The 20,655-nt window shown below is 44.3% G+C and overlaps 1 protein-coding gene across 6 annotated transcripts in view; it reads right to left on the reverse strand.

Moving 5' to 3' along the window:
- Positions 1-977: 977 nt before the first annotated feature.
- The window catches only part of UIMC1 (ubiquitin interaction motif containing 1), a 458,461-nt gene continuing 438,783 nt past the window's right edge, over positions 978-20,655 (reverse strand). For all 6 annotated transcript variants that reach the window (XR_014966701.1, XR_014966702.1, XR_014966703.1 and 3 more), the window contains one exon: positions 978-2,591. Coding sequence is in view for 3 of the 6 variants with exons in the window: in XM_085618307.1 (XP_085474433.1) it covers positions 2,342-2,591 (250 nt within the window). In the remaining 3 variants the exon portion in view is untranslated. The remainder of the gene's footprint in view (positions 2,592-20,655) is intronic.

The following is a 20,655-nucleotide window of genomic DNA, read 5'->3' on the forward strand; positions in this document are numbered from 1 at the left end:
ACCAAGTTAATCAAGAAGTTTTGCCTGTTTGTTTATTCAATGGTAAATTAGCTTTTGGCATCTGCCACCCAAGGACTGTCCGGAGTACATTGTAGACACTCCAGAACTTCCGACTATTACACTGTAGCTTTGCTGACTCATTAAAAGGATGGCAAGAGATCGGATTCAGGTATCACTTGTTCACATAACCTAATCCTATTGAGGGTACTCAGAGTCCTCCAGCGTGTGGGAGATCGCCTACCTGGCCCGGAGAAAACCGTCAAGCAAGGGACTGCATCAGCCTTCACAATGCGAGAAGATACTCGTTCAATGATTTTTCTCTGTATCTTGTTGAGGTGAGCATCATCGTAGATACAGAACTGTATACGCAACAATATTAATGCCGTATGCTATGCAGCGTGTGAGTTTTTGGAACGGAAAACAATGAAAAGATCTTGAAAAAACTCAGAAGGTCCGATTTGTGAAATTGTAAGAATTTTAACTGGAACGAGTTCCTACCTCCTGTCAGGTGCACACAATCCTCTAGTGATGAAGGCACAACATTTACTATGATGCATTCCAGAGTGGGAATTTGTCAGTAGACCATCACAAAGATATGGTTGTTAAGGGCCTTAAAGTTAGTGTGCCAATCAGCACTTTCCAAAAAGAGAGTTCACAAACCAGAGGAAACCCTGCTCACACTCCATAAATGTAAAAAGCTATTGGGGTAACAAAAGGCATGTTATAAGGTCCAGGTAATCTCCATGGGTGAGGGGTGTCTATGGCAATCTTGACATGAGTCGGCTTTCCTGGAGTTAGTTGCAGCAACAAAGAATAGCTGATATGCTAGGGAATTAACCATAGCAACCACGTCACTATAAAGCAGTACAGCACTGTTTGAAATCACCTGTGGAAATTCAGTCTGCGCTTGCAACCCCAAGAGCTAATGGAATGTTCTGCAATCAAGAAATCCCAGAGTCTAAGAAATGACAGACTAGTAGAAACAGATTTTTTAATTGGACCATGTAAAAAAAGCACAAAAAACTCTTCAATTCATTTAATTGTTTTTTCTAAATCGTAAAAAACATACCAAAACACAGGGACGGTCAGCTTGTGCGATAAATCAAAAGTTAAATATATAAGATCTGGAATATGAAAACTTCCTTTCTTCCTTTCCCTGAAAGCTCACAAGAAGTCTTCTCAACCCAAGTGGTCTACTCTGATTCCAGAGGGTTCACCACTTTACATGTACACATTCTAAGTGTTCTTCAGTAACACCATCTCACACCATCAGTGGCACTGTTGTATTGTCAAGTTCTAGGCTCATCTCCAGTCCTCGCATTCCCCCAAGGGCTGTTTCTCATTTTATTTCTAGGATTTCAGTTCCTTATGCTCATCGGTTCCTGCAACATCTTAGCCTTTCGAGGGTCAAATATTCTCCTTCAGTTCAACATATCCCCTCCATTACACAGATTCTGAGCACTACTCTCCCGCCACATTCCTGTAGTCAAAACCCCTTTGGTCCTTCGCATGCCCCAATTCCAAGATTTCTTTATTTTTACAATGAGGCTTCAGTGTTCCAACCGCATCATTTCTTCTGACCTCCAGGATTCTTTACATCCCTGCTCTGGCTCTCATTGTTATCACGCTCCTACTTTGATTTCTTGCATCTATCTTATCATGTTCCATGTCTTCCCCAATCCACCCGATCGTAGATCACTTAAAGCACAAATGCCACCTTAAGGTTCATATCGCCCTGTCTTCCCTTGTTCAATGGTCCCTTTGCTCTCGTTCACCCTCGCTCACTCCCCAGGCTTAATGTTCCTTTCCTAGAATAGGAACCCATCTGATAACCCATAGCTCCAAAGGTTGCTCTATACTTGCTCTATAGTTCTGCTTCTGGTTCCAGCAAACCAGCTTTCCCAGACTCACTTCCTAATTGCTTAACACGGCTTGATGATTGCACCTCCCTTAGCTCCTAGGTACTTATAACCACTTTGCCATAATATGGTGGTTCCTCTTGAGGTTGCCATAATACCCTGTGCTCTTCACCCACAAAATTACTCTTAAGATTCCTGTCTTCTTAGACCCTTATCCGATGCCATCCTTCGCCCAAGCCCTTTAGGTGTGTAGTGCCCCCTGTTTTGGTTTCAGCATTTATCTTACAGGTTCTAAAGGCCCCTCTGCAATGATTCTAGACTCTATATTTAAGTCGGAGCACTCCGCAATCTTCGCCTAGGTTCTTAGTGTCCTGTTGCCTTGATTTGAGCTGTTCTCTTCTTATTACTGAATTCCTAGTCCTGGCTTCTTAGCATTACCCTCCTCAATCTCCACAATTCCTAGAGGCTCCATCATACTGGGTTTATCGCTTCTTTCCTCGCCAGCGTGAGCGCTTGCCGGAGCCGCGGCTCTGTCCTCGCCCACGTCCTGTGCCGGGTGCTTTGGTGAACTGCTTTTTAAAGTCCACCAGGCAGTCTGTGGCCTCCGAAATGCTCACAAAGGACTTGATTGGAGAGTTGCTGAATCGCAAGGGTGTGGTGAAATCGTCAGGAGAGCTTGGCTCCTTTAAGCTGTACCCCTCTATCTCATCATCTTCGTTTGGTTCATGTGACCTAAAGAAAGAAGACAAGAAAATTATATGTCCTTCCATACCACGACTACAAACTAAGATATGTTTCGCACTCTGCTCCTTTCTCAATGCCATTCCTATCTTCACCAATTTAAGCCATTTGTTTAACTAATGATGGGACTCTCCACTTCATTCTGGTTCTTCCACACTCACAGAATGCCTCTCTATAGCTATATTAATCAATGACGGCAATTTCAATTTCATGTTGGTCCTACTGCCCTTTCCTCCAGGCTCAAAGTACCTCCAATATAAAGGAGGAAACCTTATCTGCACAGCACAGAGCAAGAAATCTTAAAGAAGGCTGGCTGCATTTGCAGCACCTCATATGTCCCGGCAGACGCCCTAACACACCCATTGTCTTCTGCCTGTTCCCTTCTCTTTCTCGTCCTCTGAATCACATAAAAAAAATAGGCAGTTATAGCATAATCAAATAATCGGAAGGCAGATGAGCTGTAGCATATGGGGTAAACAGAAGGAAAAGATCTAATTAATTTTCAGTAATAGTTTCTTTTCAGCTTGAAAGTTTTAGAAAGTCACATATTGTGCATTATTCCGCCATCTAGGGTTGGGCACAGAATTTCAATAGACAAAGGTTTCCCTTTGGGCGTCGCAGACCAGAGCCAGTATGTCTCACTAGAGCTTGGACTAGAAACCCACAATGTACTAGTATGTTATCATCTTCTGAGTTTTCCCCCTCTACTCATCTGGTGTATGTGCCCATGTGTATACTGGTTGCAATTTGGCTTTTTTTCCCTTTTCGGTTTATTAGGGATAAACTGTCCTTCAAGACGGAGGTACATGGGTCACATGTGAATCTAAAACAGTTTCAAGCTGAAAAGCAATTGTTAAATGCAACCAGATTATTTTGCGCTTCTAGATTCACATGCTGTAGAGAACATATACTGCATAATGTTCTCTCAGTACAAGAGAGGGGGAGAGGTGGTAAAAGAAATGTTCAAAACTATCTGACTCAATTGTGCCCTTTATTTCTGATTGAATATCCCCTCAGTAATGCTCAGTGAAGGTATGTATATAATACCATGTTACAACTGTCGAAAGGTCATTAATGGAAAAATCTCTGCACTGGTAACATAACTGGATTGATTTTCCTATTGTGTTCTGTTACTGTGGTACCCAAACATGGAGTGGTACATGACGGTTCTCCTGTAGTGCTGTATCCGTTTTCAGGTGGTGTACATGGATGCTGCAAAAAGGATGGTATATGAGTTGACTGGTATGGGCATTTGATACCAAGTTTGACACAAATTTGGGGTTTCTTCTAATAACTACCTTGAGCTTGCTATTTTTGAGAAGTGGCTTTTGTACTTTTAAAGCTTTGAGCACACTAAGTCTGCGTAACGATGTTAAGACAATTTAAAAGACTGTCTTTAAAGTTTTGCGTTTTAGAACTCATTTATATATTGGTTCAAAGGACACCTTCTTGAGGAGGCTTACCAGAAAGTAATTAAATTCCACAGTAACGCTGAGAAGTGTTGCCTCGAAGTACCTTTTTAAGATGGGTATTAATTTTTTTTTTTTTAAATACACCGTTAATGTATGCAGGGACTCATTTTAGGTACAGTCTGAGTGATGCATAACTTAGCTTATAATCTAGTGAACACATCATATACTGAATAATACTTCCTAGTCGAAGGCCTTCTGGCCGCCTTTATAACATCTATACATCTCTGTGGTAGGTGCAGATGTAGTAACTGTAAGCCCTCTGACATCAAGCTGCCATAAGTAAGTTTTCTGGATCTAGGAGATACTTTCCTCCTTTGCGTTGGGAATGTGTCTGACGACACTGGCCGCTTAATTATTCTGTGTTCTGAAAATGTCATTAGATACAAATACTATGGGTGTCAGAGACATCTAAAAAAGGCAAAGAGTCTTCTTACGCCTTCACTCTCTTAAATTTAGGCAATGACACTACTATATTGTGCTGAGCTCTCTTCCCAGGAGGACCGTGATTTGGGATGGGGCTGGCGTCTAGTTTTTCATGACGACCGTAATTCAAACTGGTGCAGGAGATCTACCACCTGTTCTATGCATGTTTGATATTGCTGGAAAGAATTCCACTTTGTAAGTGTGGGCCTTAAGTGTACAGTCACTGCTGTTAGAACACTCTTGGAGCTGATTTTATCTCAAAAGTTAACACTTTGAATTGGTAATCGACTCCCTGTCATAAACCGGAGGTACTTTCTGCATGCAGAATGCTTTGGTGTATGTATGCAGGCACCTTTGAAATCTATCATTGCTAAGAAGTGAATGTATGATGGGATTACGCATGTGTTTAGCACGCATGCCTTCCGAACGCAGTCATGAGAACGAACGTGCCTTTAGCATCAATCGATCAGTCAATTTATAAAGCGCGCTGCTCACCCGCTACCATGCATCCGTTCAGCACGCGAGTCGTTATCACGACTTGATGGGCGGGGCGGGGCGGAGGGGGTGGGGGGGGTGGGGGGAGTATCGCTGGATTTTGAAATAGTTTAATTTACTATTGCAACTCCAGTCCGCGCAACAAGTAGGGAACACCATTCCACTAATGTGCCCCTAAAGGAAGTCGTTGTAACTACGTGCATGCTGAACGAATGCGTGTTATAGACGCATACGGTCTATTGCCAGCAGTGTGAAGGCGCAGTGTGATTCCGGCTTCATCCTAAAGGACGTTTCCCCTGAGAAGTTCTTCTCATCCAACAATGGAATGCCATCCTCTAGCACTCGAAAGGTTTGTATTTTTAGGTGTCTGTTGAGGAAACTCAAGACTAAGATTGTTGGCAAAGTTATGCCGTGATTTGATATGAGAAAGCAAATAGAGTATACACATTAATTTGTCTCCTTCAATACGACTTGACTGATTGCTCTGTATAGCAGTGATTTGAGCACTTCTTGTAAAAAAGGGATGTTTGTTTTGACCAGAATGAAGAGGGTTTTTTTCACCACCAATTGCTTTAAGATGTTCAGCTCCAATGTGTTCATTGTTATGAACTGACGTTTTGTAAACAGTGTCTTGTCCTAACCTACTGATGTTAAGTGTAGTAGAGGCGGAGTGAAAAGTAGATTTATTACTTGTGGCAGAACCTGTTATTCCCCCTCGTGCATGAAGAGACTAACTTGAAGCAGGTGAGTGTTGACATTACAACAGGGATTGACAGTATGGTCTGCGTGCAAGAGTTTTTTTGCACATGTCTGGACAAAAGGTTACCCTGGTTTCTTCTTTGGCGGGAGATCCTTGCCTGAAGCTGCCTCTTTGCAATGACTCCATCACCTTAGCAATGCCATTTGCTTTCCTCATTTTTTTCAGGGATTCGTCTGCACTTGATCTGAACAGATACTGTAATGTGACTGGTGTATCAATGACTTTAGCCTGAGCATCTGGCTTAAATCCTGAAATGCTTAGTAATGCAGAGTAAAATATTGTGCATGGTTGTCTGTTGGCTGTGTTTGCAGGGCCGAGTGATGATATTAAACATGTATTAATATTGTTTTACCCTCTACATTCACTGCCTGGCTCTCTGTGTATACTTATATACTCTAGAGGAAGATGATGTATAAATACCTTACACTTTTTCACACTACTGATTACCTTAACAACTCTGCAGTATATTTGAATTTGCAATATGCCACAGAGTAGCATCTTAGATCCACTTTTTTAAGCACTACGTCTACTCTGTTACTATCTTTATCAAGTAATGGCCCCGAAGATGGTGGGTTATTGCACCTCTTTCTTGCTGTGGTGACAACTGGTCAGTCTACTTCCTCCTGGCCCTTAATACATAGTGGGTCTGCTGTAAAATGCCCAGCACTACTGGCAAATATATTATTTTTCATTCTTGAGTGTGGACCATTTCTAAAAGAAAACATGATCCCCTTTGCTCTTTCTTGCTCCTCTTCTAACTGAACCTCAAAATGTGTCTGCAGCCCTTTTAACAATAGCATGATAACCCACCACATCACCAGGAAGACTGAATCTTGAACGATTTAACAATTTTCCTCCTGGGGAGATTCACTTTTTCCACAAATATTAAGCTCCCCTTGATGGGTATCTATGTATTTGGGTGACAATTCATCTCCTGCTGTACAAGGGCCCACTCCCCTGCTCTTCCTCAAGCGCAGGTGAGACTGGTCTGCTATTAATTCAACTCTCAAATATCTTTATTCGGTTTTAAAAACAATCATAAAAGAACAAACAGTATATCATATACAATAAAACTGCCTAAAAAATCTGGACAGTACATCACATACAATATAATGGCTTAAATAATCTGGGTTCTATAGCAGCACAAACTATTGATCAGTTCTGACATGTGTGATATATCCGGACACTATTGTAACAAATCCGAGTCCTATAAAAAGTATTCTGCAGATCATCAACTAACAGAAATCCAAAACCTCCTAGGTCCCCATAAGTGTATCAGTTAAAAGCCTAGGCTATCCTAAAGGTTACAGGTATACACCTCAGTGCAAGATCTATACCGGGAAGCCAAAAAGTCCTCACAAGGATAAAATAGAAATACATTTTATACAATGAAAACCCAGTGAAACGGAGAGGACAGACCTCCCTTCATTTACACAACCCGACTGCCTCTTTAAACAAGCATTTGCAAAGCAGTAGGTTTCGCATTAGTAAAAGTTTGAGCTTTTGGCGTTGCAAATAATAATGCAATACCAATAGCTCTAATTTTCAGTAATGCAAGACCTATTGCATTGCAAATGCTTTTTTTCAACCGGAATGTTAATTTCCTATTTAAAGAGTGGGCAGATAAATAGCGAGCAAGGGAGGGGGCAAGATGATGGGAGAGAGTGGAAGAGGAATATAGGGAGAGGTAGAGGAAGAGATGTGGGATAGGAATAGTGAAAGGGAGGAAAAGAGTCAGACCAAAGTAAACAAAACGCACCGATAGATAAAACCTAGGGTAGATGCTCACAATTTGACAAAACATGATGTCTGCAGTATTATGGAAAACAAAAACTGCAGAGATTACTCATCGCGTCGGAAAAGAGATGGTTCATGTGTATTTGGGGGTGAGATTGTTTATTTTCGGACGGAGTTGAGAGATGAGCTTGGAGTGTGATAAGAAATACTGGGGGAGGGGGGGGGGGATGTGATTCCAAGGCTTATAAAACATCAAGCAAACAAAATGAGCAAGCGGAAACATGAAGGAGCCAGCCATAGAAGGAAAATTATGGTTGAAAAGTACAGTACATTTACAGAAGGTGTACAGTGAAGGGACTTGCATTTGTCTCCCTGCCACGGGGATAGACGTTGTAAACACTGCAAAACGATGGCCCAGGAAAGCTGCCTACCCGGTAAACAAGCACGGATGACGGGGAGGATGGGGAAAGGAGTGTCAGTAGCACGGGGAAGTGGTGAGAGGGAGGTGAAAGAAGGAAAATGGATAAACAAAAAAAAAAGTACCTGAAACACAGTGTTTGCAGAGAAGATACACTAACAAAGCTCAATGAATCTGTGCTTGGTCCATGTGCTGGAGAAGAAGCCGAAATTGACGCCTTGCCTGTATTAATTAGGAAGCAGTAAAGAACAAGCGTGCGCCGTGATAAAACAAAGCGCGGCAACTATGTAAATAGAACCTATGTGCGCCGCGGCCCATGAAGTGTACAGGAAGTTGTGGTGCGCCGCGTTAGCAGGGTCGGCAGAGGCTTTTATGCACCCAAAGTCATGGCGCACCATGTTAGTAGGGTCTGTCCCTGATTGTGACGGAGAACCCATAACAAATCGGGTTGAGTGTGCATGGCACGATGTGCCCACGCCGCTGCGGTACTGGCAGGGCTCTGAGGATGTGGAAGCTTACCCCATTAATTAATTAGGAAGCAGTAAAGAACAAGCGTGCGCTGTGATAAAACAAAGCGTGGCAACTATGTAAATAGAACCTATGTGTGCCGCAGCCCATGAAGTGCACAGGAAGTTGTGGTGCGCTGCGTTAGCAGGGTCGGCAGAGGCTTTTATGCACCCAAAGTCATGGCGCACCATGTTAGCAGGGTCTGTTCCCGATTGTGAAGGAGAACCCATAACAAATCGGGTTGAGTGTGCATGGCATGCTGTGCCCACGCCGCTGCGGTACTGGCAGGGCTCTGAGGTTGAGGCGGTTTACCCAGAAGTAGAGCGGGGAGCAGCGCATACAAACACAATAAACAGTATGGCAGGCCTAGTGTGCATGGCATATTATGCCCATGCATCTGTGGCGCTGGCAGGGCTCTGAGTCAGCAGCGGCAGCCCTGAAGTACAAACACAACAAGGCGGAAGAGACGCCGTGCGCGAGCAAAAGAGATGCCGTTCCGAGCCAAATATCCAGTCCGGGTGGGCGAGCCAGAAAGGAGACAGGGAGGGTACCAAAAAGCCTCACCGCAAATCAAAAGCGCGCGTTTAACATAAAGTGTGACACGTGACAATAAAAAGCAGAGGCGGAGCTTCCACCCCACTTCCAAAAGCAACCCGACGACAATAGATCTTGCAGAGCGAGCAACGCATGCGCTGTGACGCTAGGCGAGACCTAAAAATGAACACACTCTAAAGCAGACATCAGCACTGCCTAACAATTGCAGGAAAATAGCATGCCCCTACACTTTTGAAACTTCAAATGCTTTAAAATAGGTTTAAAAAACACAAGATAAAAAAAGCACGAAAATAACTGCAAAGAAACATAAGATGCAACAAAGTTTGGTCGGAATACCATTCACATGGACAAAGGCACTAAGACTCTCCCAAATACACAAAAGATACCACACCATACCTGCTCTAAAACGAAACGGGAGTGGCCTTTCCTCCGTGTCAGATCTCGGGTTAAATAAAACACAGAATCCCCTAGTTCAGATAACAGGGTATAAACCCTAATGGAGATTTTGACGGATTTTGTGTGTAGTCCCTGGGTCTAACTAAATTCTAAAAAAGTGAACTATGGCACCTTTTTATCACTTAATTTATAAAGAGGATGAGTCAAACATATTAGACAAACCTAATTCTTAAAAAGTGTTTGGATGTAGCCTAGCTTGGGAATACTTAAGCCCTTCTCGAGAGTAGGCGAGTCCTGTATTATGTCACTAATCAACCTTTCCTCCTTATTACTCCAAACCATTACCCACAACAATAAAGGGGCCAGCTTCACTTTTTATTAGATATACTGTAAATATAACTCTGAATGGATAACATAGTGGGAGCTGGTTGGGGGAAGGCAAAGGAGCTGTCTACAGATACGATTGTTCTCGGTGTGTAGATGAATGACGTTGGAATATCCCCATACACCTGCTCTGTAGCTAGCTGCTGAGACACACAGAGATTTATAGGTGGCCAACAAGGGGGAGACAGTCGACCTTCCTGCAGACTGTGGGAGATTAAACATTACCCCTAACGATTTAAGTAGCTTCCGACAAGGTTACTTAATCTGTGACTGCCAGGAACCTGAGGAGTCGAAGGTAACTCCCAGTTAAGCGAAACTAGTAACACAAATCAGAGTGATTGCCAATCAATAGTTTAAGGACATTCCTCTTTCCTGGCCCACATGCCATAATGTGGGACTTTCCAAAGTTCGTGGCTAAGTCTGATTTACTCATGAAAGTCACAAAGGAGTCCAGGAGTCTGTGAAGGGCTCTCAGTGTCCAGGCCATGAGTACTGCATCATCTGCATAAAGTAACAATGGAATTTGAGAACGCCCTATCTTCAGGACATAACTTGTGGTACTCACCAAGGAGGAATTCAGACCGTTAATATAAATAATAAGTAACAATGTTGCAAGAATACTTTGCCCCCCCCCCCGATAATGAGAAGGGCTCTGACAGATCTTCCCATGGACCAAAATGTATTCTGGCAGCTAGTTTGTTATGCAAACAATAAAGGACATCCCCAGCGCTTCATCTACACTCAAATCAAGCAACCAAAGCTTAGTGCGATTACCGCAATGGAAAGCTGCTGAGAGATCCATAAAGGCCAGGTACAGTGGACAGCGCGTGGCGATGGTGTACTTGTGAATGATCAAATGCAGATTCAGGCACTGTTCCAACGTACCCAATCCTGGGCGAAACACATATTGATAGGAACCCCAAATTTTGTGTTGTTCTCTTATAATCTTAGGAAGGAAAAAGACTACCCTGTCCAAGATCTTGACAGAAATATTGATTAAAGTTATGGGCTGATAGCATTTGGTGGACATACAGTCATTTGTTTTCAATATGGGCACTATAATTAAAGGAGCCCAGGAACACAGGATGTTATTACACAATGAGTATTAAATGCGTGCGAAAGCAATGGGCCCCACAAATCGATGTTACATTTAATAGGATCCATAGGGACCCGATCTGGCCCTGGAGATTTCCCTCCTGGGCTTTGCCCGACAGCATTCTCCACTTCCATAATGGTAACAAATAGGTTTGGGGCTCTTTTCAATTTGCTCAGGAGTAGCTTTTCGTGTTTCTCCGCTACAGTTTGCCGATAAATGGTTTTAAAGTGTCTAACACACTCAGATCCAGGTATGTTACAACACAAGCGGTTGGTTGGAGCATCCCTTAGCCTGGATCTTTTTATCATGTTCTAGAACATTTTACTGTTCTTTACTCTCGCAGCATGCACTAGCATTTTCCAATCTTTTTTGGATAATTCGTCCCTTCTATGCTTTAAAATAAATTTATAGCTATAGCATGCTGCGCTGACCACTAATGAATCTCTAGGGTTTGACACAAAGCCTCCATTAGCTGGTGATTCGCTGAGGAACAGTGACTGTCAAACGAACTTGGTCGCTTTTGGACATTCCTAACCAGTTTCATCAAGCTACTCTTGATACATACACACACTTTTTCCAAATGGGCATGGATCTCTGCTAACTTCAGCTAGACCATTCAAAACCATCACTAGCATTAGATGGTTTACTAAAAGGGAGCCAAGAATAGCCCAGGGCCCCTCAGGTGGCAATTAAGCACGAGGCCATCATTCGAGAGTTGTATGCACATCGACATGCTGTCCAGCTTAGTTACCCTATTCAATGGAAAATGCCCTACGGCACTTAGAGCACTGTGGTCCCCCAGTAGGTTTCTAAAATGGCACCCTGGGAGAAATAAGCAGAAAAGGTGTGTGTAGAGAATTTACACTCAATGGTCGAGGTATAACCGAACCCTCTAAAAGAAGGCACAACAGGTACTCCACCTTCGAACAATTGGATTATGTTGACGAGGTCAGCTGTGGCTATATATGTGGCAAGCTTCTTTCCTCTGTGGGCTGGATTCCCTACATAGCTTTCAAAGGGGTAAAGGCATTAACATCGTGGTCGGAACCACACGTGGCTTTACAAGGCAAGTGTTACCAAGTTTGCCTTTACCACGCATATTCCTTTACAACGATTTCCATTGCAAAGGCATGTGCGTGGTAAAGGCAGTCAGAGATTTAGATTCTGGGCGAATGGGCGGGTGGTGGGAGAAGTTGGAGACTTGGTTGGACTTCCTGCCCAAACGAGAATGTAAGCAATGGGAAGGATTGGGACACGGCTTGGTGAATAGCTTTCTCTTTATAGGGTTGGGGTCAGGGTAGTATTTAGGGCTGGGGGCCGGATTCAGGGCAGGGGTGCTTTCCGGGCTGGGATCGTTTTCAGGGCGGGGGCTGGGATGTAACCTTTACCACGCATATGCCTTTAACAATCATGCCTGTACAATGGCATTCGTTGTAAAGGCATGCGTGGCAAAGGCATGCGCTGGAAAGACGGGATTGCGGTAAAGACCGCGTTAAGGTATGCGATGTAATTACATACATGGTATCATCATACAGCCATTTCAAAGGTCTCTCTCTCAAACTCCACTGTGTTTACCATTAATTAGGCATAAAAACCCCTACACACAATGTAGTTCGGTTGGGTAAGTATTCCTGTACCTATGGGTTTAAGATGGGTTAGAAAAGTACACAGCTTGGTAAAATGAATACAAACAGTATTTGAGAAATCATTATTACAAAAATTGATCAACTAGAAGGAGCTCACGTTGTCCTTGATAAGCAAGGCCTGGAAATCAGAACACCTAGTGTCCAATATCAGTAAATCAATGATCAGTTACAGAAGGATCCGGATTGAAAGGCTGCCCTTTGCTATACTATGTTGAGAAGGGATAGCGGGACTGGAATGACACGCATAACCATCATGAGAAAGAAAATGTGTATTCCACGTTCCTTGTAGGACGATCAGATCTTATTTCTCTATGATCGCCATCCAAGCCAGATTGTTGAGTTTTGATTTAAATCGGCAATGGTCCAGCTCAGGAGCAAGAACAGACAGGAATTTGTTCAATACCAAGGTCTGCTGCCATTGCACTTCAAAACATTAAAAATACAGTCATCAGTAAAGGAAAACTCATTTTATAAAACAAGAAGTCAGACTGTGTAAAAATAATTAGCCAGGACTTCATAGCACTTAGCAACAAGCATTGGCATAGCCATTAGGTCTCGCTTTTGGGACATTATAAGTATTTACTTATGCAGCACAATATCCTTGGTGCAACAACATCAACTGTTGCATGGCTAAACCTGATCTCCATAAAGAGTCACATCCCTGTAACCTAACCATACCTAATCACGTGTAACTAATCTACTAATACCGCCAACGATTTGCATAACCCATCCCACTAAAGATCACACCTAATTCCTATTAATTTAATCTACCACCCAGTAACTTGAGTTAGTGCCCGGAATGGTTTTCTTAAGTGCAAAAGATTTACCCCAGTAACCAGTGAGAAAGAAACTAACCCACTGGGGACAAGAGCAGCATATTGCCACTTCAACCACTCAACACAGGCAGCAACCATTATATAAATGTAATTACAATATAATTCAATATATAACTCTTGACTAATACTATAACACTCAGCAGTTAGACAGCCAACTATAGTTCATACAGACTGCATAATAATTTCCTTACACTGTTGGACACTGTCACACTCACAAAGAGGCATGGTTACTGAAAACCATGAACTGCACACCTCTCTCTCACACTTCTTCATCCATCACACTGCTAAGCGCTGGGTTTCATAACATGATAATCCGACCTTGGTGGTCATCATGCACAACATGAAAGCATTTTCCATATATTATCAAAAAGAAGACAACACACTTCCAGCTACACATGCTAGACGTGCTTTAGCATCACAATTGGGTGTAGTAAAAAGTTTATTATTGTTGCAATAGAATACAATCGGCGGAGCCATTAGGTCCCAAAGGCCAGACCTACTGGCTTTGCTAATGTTTGTTGAAACCATTCTGGCACTAAAACACTCTGTGTGGTGCTGAGGATAAAATATTCCTTTCAGACTAACCAGATACTTTTCAAAATCCCAATAAGCTATGAATTATGAACATAAACTAATTATACCAAAATAAAGTGTGTAAAATGTGATTGACACGAAGCAACTAATGGGCTAAATGTTCGTGGAAAAATCATAACCCAGAAGAATTATATGACATAGCCGCCGGGATGCTGTTCTTTACCTCCACCACCCATGATTACCTCGAGCATTTTCTATACAGGTGAAACCGAGCTAGGATTTCATAAGTGGAGATCTTTTTGCCTGCAGACAAAGGGCTATTCAAAAACTCCATCCCTTCTTCAAAATTCTACTCTAATTAAAGTTGAAAGATTTCCAGACTACATTTCTGTTTACAAAAATGAAGCTAACAATGAGAAACCGTTTTGTTAAGTGTTGTAAATAAATAAACAACAGTACCTAAAAAGGTCTGACACAGTAATCCCCTCCGATTGCTCGAATCCCACAAACTACCTCTATATCTCCAGGGATATGATGGCATTGAATTACATTTATATGTAGCAGAAATATAGTACTGCAGAACCAAAACCACTAACATTTGTGGCTAATATTCTTAGTTTTAAAAAAGTACATCAAGCTCTGTAAAGGATCCCAAGCCAGAAAATCGAGTGTTAGTAAGTTGTTCCAGGTTAAGTCTCAAGTGTGACACGTGGATAATTGCATTGTGTATAGATGTTATTGAGAACTGGCACTGACTTGCCCCTCAAGCTATCGAATAGGTCAGGGGCTGAACTGAGACATGTAGGGAGTGTAAACCCAGAGAGCAGCATTTCACTGCCAGTAGGGTTTTGAGCGTGGTAGAAAACAATTCAATAAAGTCCTGCCTAAACATAAAACAAAAAAAGAGTACAGTTCACTTTTGCAGAAAAGATAATCCGAGGCTGTTGCTTGGAAACAGACATTACACATCCAGACAGTTGACTTCTGAGAACCTACACACCTTACGGCTTGGATCATCAAACATAGTAGAGATGCTATTCTGAGAGCCGTCATATGCCAAAATGCAATTACAAGCTTACCATGAACGCCTTCCTCCTGTAGGTACTGGACCACTCAACTGCTTAACACGGTCAGCAGATTTGTAAACCTTTATCACTGGAGTTTTGCTCCCTCGATTGATTTAAGTTTTCCCTTTCGGATTGATGTCATTCTACAAAACACCATTAGAATCGGCTACTTCAAAGAGCGAGTCACTGCAATTTCCCAAATTGTAGTAGTCAAACCTAACGTGGCCATTTTTCGAGGATGGGGCAAGAAAGAGAGTAAACAGGAAGGGGAGAAAGAGGAACTGAAGAATAGAGAGAGTTAGAAAGAGAAGAGAGGACAAGAAACAGATGAGAAAGAGGTCACAGACGGGGAGAAGAAGAAAGGGACAGAGTGAAGTGAGGATAGAGGAAAGTGAGGATAGAGGAAAGTGAGGATAGAGGAAAGTGAGGATAGAGGAAAGTGAGGATAGAGGAAAGTGGCAGCAGGTGGAGAGGGGAGTGTGAATAGAGGTTGCAAAAAGGAGCGAGGGATGAGAGGGTGAATGAAAGGGAGGGGAACTATCGAGAGGGCGTTTGTATGTGCGGGGGGTATGTGTACAGAAAGGAAATATCGGTTGTAGCCACTTTAGGCACTTCTTGTATCACATAGGAAGTGGAAGACACAAACCGGGCTTTTTGTGTATGCGTTATAATTTTCGATTTTCATTGATAAAGTGCATCAGTGCTACCAGTAGCCGGATCCCGAAGTGATGCAACACCGCCCTAGTTTGTGCGCAGATGTACAAGTGTGGACGAGAAGGCTGCTGGTTGGTGTGGACAACACAAAGTCGGGTAGTTGGTGTTTGGGTGACTACTGAAGAGGCCTTCCAGCTGCAATGAACAGAGTATGTAGCAGCACATTGCAGAGGACCATTTAACGCCAACTATGCACAGGGACAGTGAGGAGCAGTGTTGAAGCAGCAGCACATGAAGGCATTCTTACGAGGTTGTATTCGACATGACTGCAGGACAGAGAAAATGCCGGTGCAGAGAGGAGTAAGCAACTAAATCAAGGGCTGGCTTGTCAGGGTTTGAGGAACTGTAATGCAGCTCAATGTGCATTATTCAAGCCTAGTATATTAGCGAATTAATGTGCTGTATATGATGGCAATACATTTATGGTCGCTGTGAGAAAGTGGCTCTGTATATACTGTTCCTTAATAGGTACAGGGTGTACAGAGTCCACAGACCCCAAGGGTTTAACAGAGGTTAAAGTTAGATATAACCTTACTCTCCAAAGTGGTAGCTTGGTCGAGCAGTAAGGCAGTATCAGAGGACGTGTAAAGCATTTGTTGTACACACTCAGTCAGCAAATGGTTTCACACACTCAATAACTGAACTCTAGGCCAATGGTTTGTATATAAAAAATATATGCTTGTTTTATTTTAGAACCAACACTTGGAATTAAAATATACTTTCTCGACAGGAGATGTTTCATAAAAATACTTTTGTATATGCAATAGACCTTTTAGTAAACAGTTACAAACAGTTGCAGTAGGCAACTCTATTTCTAAACACACTACATTGAGCTCAATGCTAAATTCAAATTATATGCAACAGATTACTTTTTAGATTCCAGGCTTGGATCCTAGATCCAGTCCTGGGTCAGTTCTCAGAATCAGCTGTTGAAAGTCGACTTTGGTACTGTAGTGATTTTTAACTAATATTTAGCTATTTCAAAAGTGAGCACTTAGAAAATATTTCAGAGCAAACAATCAATGATTCCCTATGGAAGGAAATATAGGTTACAGGTGCAGTAGGTTATCGTTACTTTTGTAATCCAGTACTGGGTGGCTAGACTCAGTACTGGGACATTTATCCAAAACAGGTAAGTAATTACGTTTTCAGATGTTATACGATTTTTGAGGAATATTTAGAAATTGCAGAAATCAACACTTAGAAGAAATTTCATAGAAAAGCAGTCAATGGTTCCCTATAGAAGAAAAATGAGTTAAAGGTAAGTATAGTTGTGGGTACTTTTCAGAGTCAGTGCTGGGCACCAAGATCCAGCACTGGGAGCTCACCTAAGAGCAGGTGAGTAAATTCGTTTTTGGTACTCGGCTGACTTTTGGTGAATATTTAGAGTTTTGAAAAGTTCACACAGAAGAATTTCCAAGAAAAAGCCAGTCAATGTTACCCTATGAGGAAAATGAAGTACGCGGTTTAAGGGTAAGTTCTCGACTGGCAGAGTTGAAATTCTGGGCATAGACTCAGGGGTCTCCCAGTGTCAGGTAGGTACGGTCAGTTCACCCTCAGCGGTTTCAGGACGGCCGGGTGCAGAGAGAGTTAGGCCCAATGTTAGCCTATGAGGAATAGGGGGGCCTGGTTTGGTGGCTGCTGACTAGCAGGCCACGCGGCTGTGGGAGCTGGGCTCCTGGTCACTCACTCAGGGCAAGTGGGGAAGTAGGCTAGTGTAGAGATGGCAATGCCAGGGCCACTCGGGCGGCTGGGTGCAGGGTGCTTTTGAGCCGTCGGGCGCTCAATCGAAATCAATGGGAATGTTCCGGTTAGGAAAAAGGCTGCAAGCTCGGGGACGAGGATGCTTCAGGTGCCGCCACCACCACTTCGAGAGGTAAGTTGGGTAGTTGTAGGTTAGGTGGGTACCCCGGGATTGGGCACAGGGGGCCGCAGGGTGCCGCGTGCAGGGGTGCCTTTTGGTGTCGGGAAATCTTACCCTCTGATGATCGCGGTTGGGGGGGCACCTTGTTCCGAGGCTGCAGGCTTCTTCCGGAATGTCGAGGGGGGTCCTTGGGTGCCGGACTCGGGGTCACAGTCGCCGTGGGGTCGTCCTCAGGGTCTTTGTCCACTCCGGCACTGGCCAGGCTTGGCTGGTGCAGAGTGTGCAGGGTTCGCGGTTCCGGGCTGCTGCCAGGGGTTAGAAATAGGTTTCTGAGTAGAGCCTCTACTCATGGGAGTCCCAGGGGCTTAGAGCCAACAGGTAGCCAGGTCCTCCGGGGTTGGTGAGGTTGCTGGCCACGAGAGATGCCGCGCTGGTGCAGGTCCGGGAGTCGACAGGCCGGTAGGGCTGGGGCCAAAGCAGTTGGTGTCTTCTTCCCTTTTTAGCAGCTGCAGGGCAGGTCTTGGTTCTTCTTGCTCTTCTTGTAGTTTTTCGAATCTGGGGAAGGAAGGTTCAGGGTGCCCCTAAATACTAGATTTAGGGGCGTTACAGGTAGGTGAGGGTCAGAGACCAATGGGCCCTTGTCCTGGGGTGGGTACACCCCCTATCCTGCCCCTCTCCTGTGGGAGGGGGGCAGTAGCCTAATCCTGATAGGGTAGGGCCTCCCATCTTCAGGATGGCGAGAGCCCGGAGATGTGCTTCACCTCGCCTTCCCCACCTGAGGGGTGGGGGGGCAGGCTGGCACATCCCCTGTCCTTGTATGGGGTTTCCGGCCAAGCTTCCCGCCAGAGTGGGGGGTTGCAGTGGCCTGGGGAAACTCCTAGAGGCGGCAGGCCTTTGAAGCTTCCCTTTGCTCATCCTGGGGGAGGAGATTTATCACCTCACCCAGGATGTGCATTGTTGCAGGCCCGGGAGAGCAGGGGCTCTCCCACCCAGGGGTCCAGCAACGGGTCTGCTGTGTGGCAGCCTGGGCAGCCTCAGAGCAGACGTGGATTGTAGGTTAGTTGTAAGGGGGCATCTCTAAGATGCCCTCTGGGGTGCTTGGTACATTAAATCTCACACTGGCATCAGTGTGGGTTTAATGTGCTGAGAAGTTTGATACCAAACTTCCCAGTCTTTAGTGTTGCCATTATGGTGCTGTGGAGCTCGTGTTTGACGAGCTCTCAGCACCATGTACTCTTAAATGGCAGCACTGCACTTACAGTGCCCGGGAATGGACCTGGGTACTGTAGGGGCACTGGGCTCCTGCTCCTGTGCCCACACCATGGGCATAAGGCACCCAGCCAGAGGGGTGACTGACATATGCCTTGGCAGTGTGGGTGTTGGGCATGGCACACAGGGATGTGTGCCATGTCGACTCTTCATTTTGTCCTGCACCCAGACACTCAGCCTGCAAAGGCAGTGTGTGTGTGTAAGGGTACAGGTCCCCTAAGGGTGGCACAATGAGTGCTGCAGCCCTTAGGGGCCTTCCCTGGTCACAAGGCCCTGGGTACCTAGGGTACCATTTACTAGGGGCTGACATGTGGCCAGGGTTTGCCAATTTGGAGTTTGTGTGTTTAAGGAAGGAACATAGGCCCTGGGCACCTGATTGGCAGGAGTCCAGGGTACACTCAGTCAAAGTACATCCAGCAATTTAGCAAAAATTTGGGGCATACCATGCAAGAAAGAGGACACTTTCTCACAGTCGCACCTAAAATTCCAGAAACAACGAATTTCAGACGCACTTATAGAATCCCTACCCTACAGACAAATTCGTGGTAGACTGAAAGCACGTAGACTACCAGCAAGGAAGTGACAACGGCAGTACGACACCGAGAGTTCAGAAAGAAAAGAAAGGCTAGACTAAGGAGTGGGGAGATCACAACTGCTCGCTGAACTATAGAAACAGAAAGAGGACAAGTGTCCTCAAACTCACCGAAGTCAGACACTTTACAGATGGATAGTTACGCTAAACCGGAACACCGTTAACGTTTCGCAGCTTCTGCAACACCAACAGGGAAGATCCAACAGCGAACAGATTCCTCCCTCTTGCGCCGAAACCTCTAACCTGGCCAGCACGTCGAACAGGGCATAAACATCAAAGAAAGAATTGCCGAACTACTGCTGGCGCGTTATAGACGTAAAAGAAAGACTGAGGAATCGGAGAGAACAAGCATTGGCAGCGCAGCTGTTAAAATCTCCGACAGTGGTGAATGCATCACTTTAAACCCGGCAAAAGTGAAAGCAGATGCAGCATCTGCTTGTAAGCGCGCGCCCGCACGCGTAACCGAAAGCTCATCGCCACAGTGGTAGCATTTTCTGAAGCCCTTACTAAAAGTCTCGCCAGAGCAACGCATGCGCTGGCTCAGGCGAGACCTAAAAAATACCAGACTCTCGCCCTCAGACATCGACCTAACAGTGAGCAATGCAAAAGGATCCGTAGTGCTTTGAGAAACAATTGCGTTAGTGACATTTGTATTTGTATTTGTATTTTGTACTTATAACGCGCAACTATCACCCAACGGGTATCTTGGCGCTCGGACTGTGATGGAGAGAAAATTCTAGACCGACAAATGTGTAGCATCAGAGACAAAAAGACGAGGAGAGATAGAGAAGCTGATGCCGATCAAGGAATGGAGAATTTAGGAGGCCATGTGCCCTCCCTAGGAAAGAGCCAAGTCTTCAAACTTCGTCTGAAATCCATCAAGGAGTTAGCCTGTCTAATATTCAAAGGGAGTTCAGATTTTTATGATTGGCCAGCTGCACTATACAATTGGGTTTGTAGAAATAACCTAAGGGTACTAAAGCTATTTTACCCCGGCTGGGAGCCCTGTTGACGGAACCAAGCACCATTCTTTGTGCCAGGTGAGGGAATATGAAATGTGCAAATCATGCAGTTGCCCTGTACGTCTTTGAGGCCGGACCCTACCCATCCAATCCTTTGGGTCGATAAAATACATCCAGCTGAAGAAAAGCAAAAGCCTCTATTACATACAAGTCAGTAGAAGACCATATTAACTAACTCATTACCGGACTCTGGCCCAGGCGAAGAGGAGGTACTCCTGTAAAAATCACCATGTAGGAGCAAGCAGCGGGAGGGAGGTTGATGATATCA

This window comes from Triturus cristatus, chromosome 7 (genome assembly GCF_964204655.1).
Source record: "Triturus cristatus chromosome 7, aTriCri1.1, whole genome shotgun sequence".
Taxonomy (NCBI): Eukaryota; Metazoa; Chordata; class Amphibia; order Caudata; family Salamandridae; genus Triturus; species Triturus cristatus.